The following is a 12,504-nucleotide window of genomic DNA, read 5'->3' as shown; positions in this document are numbered from 1 at the left end:
ACAACCATAAATTATACAGTTTATACAATTAGTTTATGCATACATCTAAAAGCCTTCAATGTTGACTATTTGTGTAGTAGCCAATGGTGCATCAACAACAAGACAGGGGGCATCCTTTAGTACTTTCTTATCTCCAATTATTGAAGTATAGTTATGCATTCAAGAAAAGTGATTTATGTAACAAGAATATGATAGGGATTATCACCATGAATGATTGCCTAACATTTTAACCCAAGCACATCATCTAAATAACATATAAGCTTTGCCTCCTTTTAAAACTGTTAACGAGTCAACATAGTTTTCATATGTTTCTTCTTTCCCTTGGTAAATGAAAATATTTTTGCTGCTTCCATCCCCTCGGTGTGATGGGTTAACTCCGTCGTGTGTTTCCTAAATGTATTTAATGAACACTAAATTGCTTGGAAATAGAACATCTGTCAGATGTACTTTTTAATGTCATCGGTCAAGGAGTGTGATCTTGTTTTCCATGCCTAATGAATAATTCAGCCTGTTTCTTATACTCTGAAGCTAATTTGAAGGAGGGGAGTTTGCCGGAGCAAGAAAATAAGTTCTTCCGTTTTCTAGGAGAAAAGGGCAAAACTCCTAATTACCGAGAACGGAACGTTTTAGGTGTAATGTGTCTGAAACATTGCTCCCCGGCACACTCCAGACGTTACATTGTCGTAGGGAATGTAAACATTGCTTTAGATCTGGATGCTACTGTAGCCTTAGCACCAACCATGCAATTTATTTATTCAGTTTAATTTTTCTTTCTCAGACAGAGGACGAGTTTGTCTATTGGCCGAGTCGTGAAGAATCTATGAACTGTGAGGCCTTTACTGTGACCCTGATCAGCAAAGACCGGCTCTGTCTCTCTAATGAGGAGCAAATTATCATCCATGATTTTATCCTTGAAGCCACACAGGTAAACAAACAAAAAAGGCTGCAATGGTTCATTTTCAATGCGAAAGAAGTACAGAAATGTTTTGGACCTTAGCCCTGATGTATCCAACAAAGAAATGCATCGAAAGTGATTACCTGTCTCCATTTCATGCACATAGCTGTATTACCAAATTATACAGGTTTATAAATAAATGCCTAGTCTGTTTTCGGCCCAATACTGGGTCCTTATGTGCCCCAAAAAACCATGAGTTTAAGTTGGTATGCCCCATCACATACCATAGTATTATATATTACAGGAGCACCTGAATCACATAAGATTAAACTTTGTACTGACTGTTTTTGGTGCATTTTCTGCTTGCAGGATGATTACGTTTTGGAAGTTCGCCACTTTCAGTGTCCAAAATGGCCAAATCCAGATGCTCCAATAAGCAGTGCTTTTGAACTTATCAATGTGATTAGAGAAGAAGCTCTTACACGAGATGGACCTACCATTGTGCATGACGAGTAAGTACCTACCTACAGTACCATAAAGCTAACAGTCACCACTTATGTGTTAAGGCATTCCTGATTATTTGATGGTCCTTTTATACTTTTAAACATTGGAGACAAATGCCAACTATATACCATCAAGAGGGTTGGATTGGCCCATCAGAATCATCCAGTGGGCCCAAGCTGTATCAAGGTGATGTACCCCTAATATGCGTCCTCAAAAGTATAGCAGAAGACAACCTCCTTTGAAGCTGACCTTAAAACCATCACCAGATGTCCTATTAAGCCCTGGGTGGGTAATGATTACTTTAATGTAGACTTAGAGAAACTAAGGGGGATCCTCAGAATTATTTTCTCCGATGGGCCCAAGGCACTTTAGTCCAACGCTAACCCAGAGGCTGGAGAACCAAGGTGCCATGGCTCCTTTAGTGCTTTACCAAATATTCTTGTGCTTTGTCTAGTAGTCCAACTTGGTACGATGGCCCTTTGGTTCTTGTGATCAGTGCAGGGCCCAGTAGTTTGCAGAACAATGTAACTTGAATTTAAGATCCTACGTTTGAATAGTGTAAAAAATGGGAGGTAAAAGCGAAAAAGAGCAGATTCCTAGTCATAGCTCTGGATGTAGCCAACTAACCAGTTGACGTTAGTGTTGAGCGGATATGTCAAACTGTTGGGGTTCGGCAACATTCTTCGAACCGGAGCGCTTGATATGTGATTCCCCATGGCTGCAGAATTGGATGCTGCCCTAGGGCTGCCAGGAAAACATAGGCTGTATACATGTTTTCCAAGACTCCCTAGGACGACATCCAACTTCTGCAGCCATGGGGAATCATATGCTGAAACTACTCAATACTAGTTGACATCCATCGGATAATTTTTTATAGTACGGTTTACAATAATTGAGTGCACTATTTCAGGCATCCAGTTAAGAAAAAAAGGTGTAGAGAGTAGCACATATACTCCCATACCTTTTGATGGTAAGCTCTAATGCAGTGTGAACATGGACTATATCTACTGGTGCCAGATGAATAAAGGGTAATTATGCACAATATCCCATAACTGAATTACAAATTACACTTTATTTTATTTTAATTAAAGTTGTGTCACAATGTTAATCAAGAACTTACAAAATGTTAAAAAAGGAGTTAATTTAATTTTACCAAGGGCTCATTTTTAGAAGAAAAAAAAAGCTTTTTTTTTTTACATTTTTTATCATCTGCAATAATTGTGTAACTTATCAGAAAATAGCCTTCCTGGCATATTTATCATAAATTGTAGCGGTCTTCCGTCCGTGATGCGCATTAACCATAGTCCTTTTTTCTAATTATCCCTAAAGGAAATGTAGCTGAAAATGAGTTTTTTCCTGCCTCCTTTCCGAAGTAAAAATTGCTATAAATTTACAATTTAAAAATCCGGGAATAATTACAACCACAAATTACTTTCAGAAATATGAATCCTGAAATGCCAAGAAGCAGCTGTATTAATTTGATGATTTGTGCCTTAATTTGTTTGTAGTTTGAGGTTATCAGATTCTTCTTGAAAAAAAAAATTTGCAAGTCATTAGCCTTCCACCATATGTTGCCAGATTGCTGGCATCCCATACTTAAAAATTATTTGGGCCATTTCCATGCAAATGTCATGTTCTTAACTTGGACAAATGTGAATCTTATGTTGTCTCTGAAAGGATGAGCCGGAGCCATTTCCTTTTCTGAAGAGAAGAAGCTTTTAGTATATCAAAAGAAAAGCCATTAACAAAACTTTTTCCAGCATAAGGCTATGTTTACGCAACGTATGTTTTGCATAAATCACGGCCGTTGTTGCAATTTGCAACAACCGCCGTGATTTATATATAAAACATACGTTGTATTGGAATGAATGGAATCCCGTACGGAGAATATACACATAGTATACGCCCCGGCAGGATTCCATCCAGCCGCACGAAAAACTGACATGTCTGTTTTCTGAGGCCGCTATTCATTAAATAGCGGCCACACAAGACATGTCAGTTCACACAATGGAGCATGCCGCTCCAGCTGCACCCTCCATTGTGTGCAGCAGTGAATTGGGTTGCGGGCGAAAACTGATGCGACCGCATCCGAATTAACTAGAAGTGAAGACTATCCGGCTGGTACTGCAGTACAGGGTCACAGAACGGCAGGTGTTATACATAGCGTGGACCCAGCCTAAAGTTGCAATGGTCTATGGTCAAGGATGGATTATTTTGGTGATAAACTTTTAAATAGCAGGGTTGGGGTATGTGCATACTTTTAAAATCGTGCTAATAACTTGCAGCGGATTACGTCGCTCGCCACTCTGCGCCTCCCACTTGAACTTCCGCCGGTTCCATAGACTCCATTCTATGGTCAGGCGGATTCCGCCGTGCACGCAAGGAATGAACCTGTGCATTCTTTGGGTGGACGGCAGAATCTGCCTGACCATAGAATGAAGTCTGTAAGACCGGCGGAGGTTCAAGTTGGAGCGCAGTGTCGGGTGAAGGTAAGCGACAGAATATGCGGTAAGTTATCAATGTGAATTTCTTAGTGTGGACGTACCCTAACAGTTGGGGGTCTTATATTTTTAGGGCTTATTCCACTGTATTAAACTGCCCATACCGGTAAGATATTTAGTCTCAAATTACCATTTTGGCAGACTATGCAAATGAGTGTTTCCCGATGGCCAATGGCAGACTGTTGTCATCTATAAATGTGATTTGTCAGGCTAGGTTTTTGGCTGGTTGCCTGAATATAAGTTTTTGGCAATGCCCTGGTGAGATTGCTCATACAGCTCATATCAAATATTTATCAGCAATCTAAATCTTACAGGTATGGTCTGCCTGAAGAGAATCTGTTAGATGTGTAACTAACCACAGTTCTAGGTAGGGGTTAAAAGCACTTTCACAACTATGCCCTAAGGTTTGCAGCCTTCCACTTATGAGGTAAGCTATTAGCATTTTTTCATGTAAATGAGAGCAAGTCTAGTAATGTGCCCAGCATTTCCATCCCACACAGGACAGAAGCTGCTAGAGGAGAAGGCAAAAGTATAAGGAACCCATCAGCAGTTCAGGAGTCATCTTTCTGGATTCATCTCTCCACCTGCTGCAAGTATGCCTCCTGCCTTATGACAGCCTTCCCTGCCTGACATCAGCACAAGCTTGTTTCAAATCAAGCAGAGAGGAACATCAATCAACAGGCAGGAGGCGTGCTTGCAGAAGGTGCAGAGGTGAATGCTGGGAGATGACTCTGTGACACTGGCACTTCATTTACATACCACATGGGCAGCAAAGTTTAATATCAATGACCTACATCACACTACCAATAGGTTTTTTGTTTGGATAGCTTTTTTATTTTTGACTTTGAAACTGCATCAATTAAAATAGCTGCAGAGTTTGTGCTGTATCCTTCCAGCCAGACGACTTTTGTGGTCCCCTCACAACAATGTCTCGAATGTCTTTAGAGAACCAGTTGCTAACCGTCTGGACAAAGCCATGTTAAAGGCCTACTTGACCTCATTAACCGCATGTTACTTTTCATTGAGTTTTTGCTGTATGAAACGTGACTACAGACTCAAATGAAATGCAGGAACAGGACACCGATAACATAACCAAGTCAGGGTCAATAATTAGACTTGGACGTCGCTATAGACATCTGCAACTGGACTAATTAGAAAATCAGACTCTTGTGACAGAATAAGATGTTCAGGCCACAGCTCCAAGATTCAACTCTCTCAAGTATAATTAGTGCTGAATATTGGCTACCGAGGAGACACTTAGAAAATGTTGGAAGAACTTCCGTTCAGATCAGAAAGTTACATTACAGTATGTTAAAGGGGTCGTGTCATAAAGACCAAGCCTCTTAATATATTGACTTCATTGCAGATAGTCCGTCACATGTAAACCTCATTTTATGGGTCAGCAATTTGACCGCCAATAATTCAAATGGTTGATGTTTAATGCTTCTTTTTCTTTTCGGTGGGCAAACTGTATAGCCAGATGCAACTTACCCCAGCAAAGACAATCCCTTTAAAGATGGTTAACATCAATGTACAGTCTCAGGTTTAACTACATAAACTGAAAGGGGTTCTACATTAAAGTGGTTGCTTTTAGCTTTCCCCTGGCATAACACAATAAACCAACCGAATGCACAACTATCCAGCCATGTAATAGGCTCGGTAAGAGAGGGACGATCTAACAGATGGGTGCTCACTTACAGCGCGGCCCTAATATGGTCCTCTTAGTTCAAACTCTTGCCCTGATATGAACATGGATCTTTTTGATAAGCTCATGTTTAATGGGCTTTTGATATGGTTCTATGATCGCCCAGCCCATCACTTACAGTACATCATTAATAGCTGCACATCCCCTTTTTACATAGGGAGATAAGTGGCCAATCAGAAATGATTTTAAGGGCTGCAGCGACAATTGAGCAATTGGTTGTGTGTCACCTGATCGCTAAATCTTTTACGTGGGACAATAATTGACTTGTTAGGTTGATAAATGCCCCGAGTAAAAAAAAAAAAAAATAATAATAATAATAATAATAATAACTATATATATACAGTGTATGTATGTATATATAGCAGCACTGTGATACGCTGTGCTGAATTACAATATACTAAATTCTATTTCCTGTCTTCAGCTCCTATTGGAGCAATAAAATATGTAGTAGCTAAACCCTTTAATGTACAAGCACAGATCACTGTGAATTTCACCAAAGCCTAAGACTCGTTTTCTGCTTCTTTTTTCCAGGTTTGGCGCCGTTTCAGCCGGAACTCTCTGTGCACTTGCCACTTTGTCACAACAGTTAGAGAATGAAAATGCAGTCGATGTTTACCAGGTGGCCAAGATGATAAACCTAATGAGACCTGGTGTTTTCACAGATATTGTAAGTGCCTTTCAGGCTTCATAAGATGTTATTTGATATGAAGAATGTTCAGAATTATTAACCTCTATATCCTCCAATATATGGGGCACAGCACCACTTTTTCCCATGAGCTGTAGCTGTTGCTCTCATCCTTTCTCAAGTGGGTGGGATTTAGGTACGATACCAGTTACAAGCCATGGACGAGAGTGGCGCTGGATAGAAGCACACCCCTCTTTTTCTTCAAGGAATGACCTATGTAGATACATACATAGGTCACTTTGCTCACATCTGCTAATATACCTATTACTTTGTCATCAGATATGTTAATAACGGAGTGTATCTTGTGCTCCAATTTCTTACTAGTGTCTGTGTAAATGGGATGTATACATCATTCTAAATGTTTCTTAGACTATAAAGAATAGATCAGTGGAAATCCCGCAGCTGGTGTGGTTTGCACTATTCGAACCTTTGACACTTACTGTATACATAAGAAAAAATACATCAGGCATATGACTTAATGGGAACTTGGAGTGCTAGACATCCTCAGTGTTATTTTACAACAGTATCCGACGGATATGTCGCATATATGCCCAATGCCACTTAGTAGTAATTGACGCTACTAGTAGAAGTCCGGGCAAAACCTATTTTTAATTATTTTATAACCCAACAAAAGTTATACAACTTATAAATATACACTAATTATAGGAAATGAACATATAGGGCTTTTTTTCCCCCATCACCTGGAGCCAGGTGACAAGCGCTACACTGCTGGAGTGGATAGAGAGCAGGACATGGAGCAGCTAATGGTGACTGCGTTCCCCAAGAGACCTGAGGGGGCAGAGGAACCTGGTCTCCACTCACCAGTGTCCTGCACAATGTGCCCGGCTTAGCGCTTCCCCTTACCGGATGATGACTGCTCTGGTGCAGGGAGGGGAGACAGACCACGTGTGTGTGTGTGGGGGGGGTGATTCATCATCCCAGTGGTCTCTCTTCCGTCCTGCACCAGAGATTATTCTGCTTCACGCTTCTGTCCCCTCCGAAGCCCAGCCTCCACTTCTACGTTAGACAGCGGGCCGTGATATCACCATTTTTGGTAGGAAAGGAAGACTGCATGCTTTAGTAATTGGGGAAAAAAATCTGTATATGTGCATTTTCCATAGGTAGTGTATATTGAGAAGTTGTATAACTTTTGTTGGGCTAAAACATAATTAAAAATAGGTTTTGCCAGGACTTCTCCTTTTATTGAGTCTTGTTGACAGCGACTCCAATACTATATGATGTGCGTTTTTTCCCTAATACTCAATAAAACTTTTTCTTTAGTAGAGTCCCTTTTCATAGAGCCCCCTTGTCTGTAGTAGTGTCAGAGCCTTATCAAATATATGTGGAACATGATTCAAACCTGTTTATGATTCTCACTGTTAATTGGTTGCTAAATTCTGCTTCATGAGCACATGTAATGTGTTATTGTAAAGACATATCTGAATATTGTTCTTTATCCCATTGCATTTTGTACACAGGAGCAGTACCAATTCCTCTACAAGGCAATGCTCAGCCTGGTCAGTACAAAGGAAAACGGAAGTGGTCCCATGGCATTGGACAAAAATGGAGCTATTTTGGTCAGCGACGAATCGGACCCTTCACAGAGCATGGAGTCTCTTGTTTGAAGAGATCCCAGGGAAAGGCACTACATTTATTAAAAGAAAACAAAAACTTCTGACCTTTTCAAGACAAAGTGGACTTATTGAGGCCTTTTATTTGCCAGACTATAGGTTATACAATAACCCAATTACTTTTTTACACTGATAAAAGTTTTGATATTTATTTTTGCCATTTTATGTCTTAATGGTATCCTACTGAGCATTTGCACCTCTGTTCATTTCACACGGTGAAAACTCTTATTTTATCTAGTTTGCACTATATGATCAGTGTTACTGCCTATACCGCTCTAGAACATGGCAAAGCCCAGCAAGATGACATTCCCTAGATCCAACTCATGATCTTTTATCTTGACCTACGAAGAACTTTTTTTTTCTTTTATACATAACTTGGAAAAAAAAAAGTTTTTAAAGTCCTTCTTAACCCCATTTTGTCTCCACAGAATTCATCCCTTATGTAACTGCCATTTTGAGAATGGGGTGACCACTTCCTTTCTTTGCACACGCTGTTATTTAAGTTGCTTCACCACCTTGGCACATTATTATGTCATGTAGCCCTCCGTTCCAGAACACCGTACCATGCATTCCATTCACACGTGATCACAAGGTCACTCATAAGATTTCCTTTCACTCTGGTCTTATTCATACACAACATTTTGTTTATAATCTGCTATTTGGGTAAATGTTTTTGTTTTTTTAATTTTACTATGTAATTTGTATTTGCTACTTTTGTGAACCCAAATGAGCGATTCCATTGATTTTTCATTTATAGCAACAACTCTGTTTAATTCATTATACAATATGATAAACTTATTTTTATCAAATTTTGGCTTTGGTTTTACTACATGTTTCTTGCAGGGCAAAATCCATTGGATCTGAGGGGATGTATTGAGTATGTACAAGACATATGATGACTTTTTTAAAAAAAATTGGAATGTCTACATGAAATGTTCTATCGGCAGTAGACCAATGCGTAGGTACTAGGATGCCATGACTACTCCTACTTCCCACCAACATTTCTTTTTCCCATACTGTGATATTACTGTGGGACCAAGGTGTATGAGTAGAATTAAATTGTAGGAATGTTTCCCATGTGATGAGGAGTTTCAAAAATCCTCAATAATCTATTTACAATGAACATATACAAAAAAAGCAACCATGTTGGAGCATGTCAATACCTCCTTATTTTCTCAACATCTGAAACCTTTGGGCTTGTAAAGTAGAAAACTATTAATAGGTTTTTACTTAAAATCTTACTGTGTATCCCAAGAAATGTGGCTAAGCAGGAAGGAAAATAGAATATATGGACATGCGGAAATTCAACATGCTCAATTCTTCCTTCCTGTGACACAAGCCATCAGGGGACTATTGGGTTGCCCCCAGGCTTCTTTGTCTGCTAATCTAACCAGAATCAGAGGATTTTGGTGACTCTGACATACAATGTAGATCCCCAATACTTCTATAAATGAGCTGATGCCATTTCATTGGGTAGATAGCAAAGCATACGCTGTTCTATCGAAACAAATGATAATGACATCAACCTTCAAGGGCTTATAGGTTTGTTTCCCAGCTGCTGGACAACCACAAGTCACAGAGTAGTTACAACAGGTTCAGATGGAAAGGTGTGCATTATCCACTGAAGTGCCCGCTCTATGGGTAATGCGGGTTGTCCTGAATAATGGAAATGCTGAGGTTAAAGGCCTTTAGAGATTAGAAACACGTTCAGCCTTGTATCCAGAATCTGTGCAACCACCCGTGTCTGTGGTAGATTTTAATATTACAGCTTGGCTACATTGGGACTGAGCTGCAATACTGGGCCAAACCAATGGACCAAAAAGGACCTGTTTATGGGAAAGCTATGGGAAAGCTATCGATTTATAAGAGAGGCTGCCTAGAATGAAACAGACTTTGGCACAATCCAACCTGGTTTGACCTCTGGCAAAGTGGCTATTGGCTGAGTTTGTCTTATCATCTGCTATAGGTCTCTGAGAGGCTGCTCTTTACCACAGCCTGACCTACACCTACCCACAACTTGGAGGTTGCAGGAATCAATTAGTATAGGAATTGCCCTGAACCTCCTACAGCACCAGTAGATTCCCACAGTTGCAAGTCATGCCCTGACTGTTTTACCTTGTTATGCAAGAAGAGCAATAAACTCTTGCACTTGTCTTGCACATCTTTTTCCCCCATCAGTTCGCTCACTGTATAGTTTGGAGGAAAGGCCTTGATATTGGTTTCAGGACAGCCAGTTACTGTATCCACTGCTAAGTCCATATCTTGACAGGTGTTCCTTCTACCCACACTGATCAGCCAAAACTCGTGCCATCACCCCACCATTTTTTCTTACACCAGTTATGCATAGTCTCTTACTTCAGTCCACAGGCTTGTCTCACAGAAGTTGTATATGGGCCCGCTGGGCTCCCATACATGTAACAAGTCCTTATGACACTACACACAGTCAGTAGCACACTCTGACTTCTACTATGCCTTTCTGTTGGTCTCTCCCTATACAGCAGTATGTCAGCCCAATGCCCATCCACCATCAGTTTGGCCTCTATATCCTCATGGGGCATGCCAAGGCTCGATTCTTTCTCCTGTAAGGCTGGGTCCACACTACGGTTTTGCAGTCCATTTTCTTTCCGGATGAAAAACAGATGAAAAAAAATAGACGCTGTTGTGTGCATCCATTTTGATCCATTTTTCCATTGACTTCCATTATTTAAAAAAAACGGATCAAAACGCATCCTTTTTTTTTTTTTTTAACATACACAAAAACGTAGCTGACCTTACTTATGGATGCCTTTTGATCCGTTTTTTTTTTATAATGGAAAAACTGATCAAAACTGATGCACACAAATGCATCAGTTTTCTCATCCTTTTTTTTTTTTTTTTGCAAAAACGGATGAAAAAAAAATGGATTGCAAAAACCTAGTGTGGACCTAGCCTAAGCTGGTAGCCAGAAAGCTGTTTCTAGGTAGTCAGTGTCAATGGCAGGGGCGCACCATCACACAGTGGTTAATGTCCATTGTCAGCAGAAGCGGCAAAACAGGTATTCAAACCAGGAAGCGGATACCCAAGGGTTAGCAAGCAGAGGTGGAAGGAAAACTACAACTTTCTGTATTCTCTGACATAACACAGCAACCATCCCAAAGATTTTATATACTTTGCCCCCAACTAACTAAATGTACTTTCTTTTTCCCCCCTGATCCAGTCTTTCTTTTCGCAATCCCCATAGAAGTGGTAATGCTTTGGTGCTGTACAATTGAAAACTACCTATGTAGGTTTATTTTATCATTTTATATATAATTATGAAGAGCTCTGTAGGGAAAAAGAGATTATTGTAGATGAAATACTCCCCTGATAATCCCATTACATAGGACATCCATTAACATGTTAAATCGAATGGATTATCATTGTTGCCTGCAGAGCTGATGGACTAGTGTCCCATAAACAGTCAAAGCAACCATTGAAAAAGTCGACCAGATTTTTCCAGGTTCATTAACTTCCTGATGACCTAGGACACAGGTGTCAAACTCGGGCCCTCCAGTTGAAAAACTACAATTCCCTTCATGCCTGGACAGCTAAAGCTTTGGCTCTCCAGGCATGATGGGAATGACCTAGGGGGTACACTCTTCATAACCTGCTATTGACCGCTGTTTTTGTTTTTGGAGAGAAGAAATTTAATGTGTAAGAGTTACTTTTAATGTAATTTCTAAAATCTGCCATTTTATGTTTACATTCTGACTGTACCCAACCCAACTATTGCTATTTGCTTATTGGATACCATGTCAAGGTGTAATGGTGATAATCTGATTTTATATACCATACTATTTGGAAACTCTTGTCAGTGTCTTGTGTCTCTTATTATAAGTTGCACCTGCTGCCTACATTCAAAGTGACAGCCACTTTAAGGGTCAATCAATATGTCACTAGTCCTTACTTTGGCCCAAAAAGTGGTTTCTTGAACATCAATAATTCACTTCTGTGCCAACATTCCCATTACCATGACTGGTTAGAGGTTCTCAGTATAAATCTACCTATCCTGTATCTTATTGGCTTCCAACCTGTTGTCATGCTGATTGTGTCAGCTGGATAGCCATATATTTGAGACCACTTACATACAGGATATTTATAGCTAATATTATAGATCAGCACAACCTAAGCATGCATGAGTCTGATTGTTTGGCATTTGCATACTGGTTGCTGAAGAAGTTGGATGCAGCCCTACAAAGTCCAGGAAAACATGAATACAGCCATAGGCACGTTAAAGTTACGCTCATCTCTAGTTATCATCCATACTAGGGATGGGCAACATGTGGCCTTCCAGCTATTGCAGATTATCAATTCCCATCCTGCCTGGACAGCCAATGCTTTGGCTGTCCCAGCATAATGGGAATTTTAATTTTACAAAAGCCGGAGGGCTGAGGAGTTACCCATCCCTGATCTATACCAATGTTCCCTAACCTGTGGCTCTCTGGTTGCTTCTGCTTCTCCTGCTTCTTGGGCTCACAATGACCAGCTCTAACCCTTTATTAGACATGACAGCCAGTGTTCAGTTCAACTGCAGTGCCATCATGGGAAAAGAGAGGCGCTATATG

At 40.2% G+C, this 12,504-nt stretch overlaps 1 protein-coding gene across 3 annotated transcripts in view; it reads left to right on the top strand.

Moving 5' to 3' along the window:
- Positions 1 to 8,730, top strand: part of PTPRG (protein tyrosine phosphatase receptor type G) — a 403,269-nt gene extending 394,539 nt beyond the window's left edge. For all 3 annotated transcript variants that reach the window (XM_069966943.1, XM_069966945.1, XM_069966944.1), the window contains 4 exons: positions 779 to 925; positions 1,265 to 1,407; positions 6,137 to 6,272; positions 7,769 to 8,730. In XM_069966943.1, coding sequence (XP_069823044.1) covers positions 779 to 925; positions 1,265 to 1,407; positions 6,137 to 6,272; positions 7,769 to 7,915 — 573 coding nt within the window. In that variant the 3' untranslated portion in view covers positions 7,916 to 8,730. The remainder of the gene's footprint in view (positions 1 to 778; positions 926 to 1,264; positions 1,408 to 6,136; positions 6,273 to 7,768) is intronic.
- The last annotated feature ends 3,774 nt before the right edge of the window (positions 8,731 to 12,504 follow it).

Source organism: Dendropsophus ebraccatus, chromosome 4 (assembly GCF_027789765.1).
Source record: "Dendropsophus ebraccatus isolate aDenEbr1 chromosome 4, aDenEbr1.pat, whole genome shotgun sequence".
NCBI lineage: Eukaryota > Metazoa > Chordata > Amphibia > Anura > Hylidae > Dendropsophus > Dendropsophus ebraccatus.
This window is presented reverse-complemented; position numbering and strand designations above follow the sequence as displayed.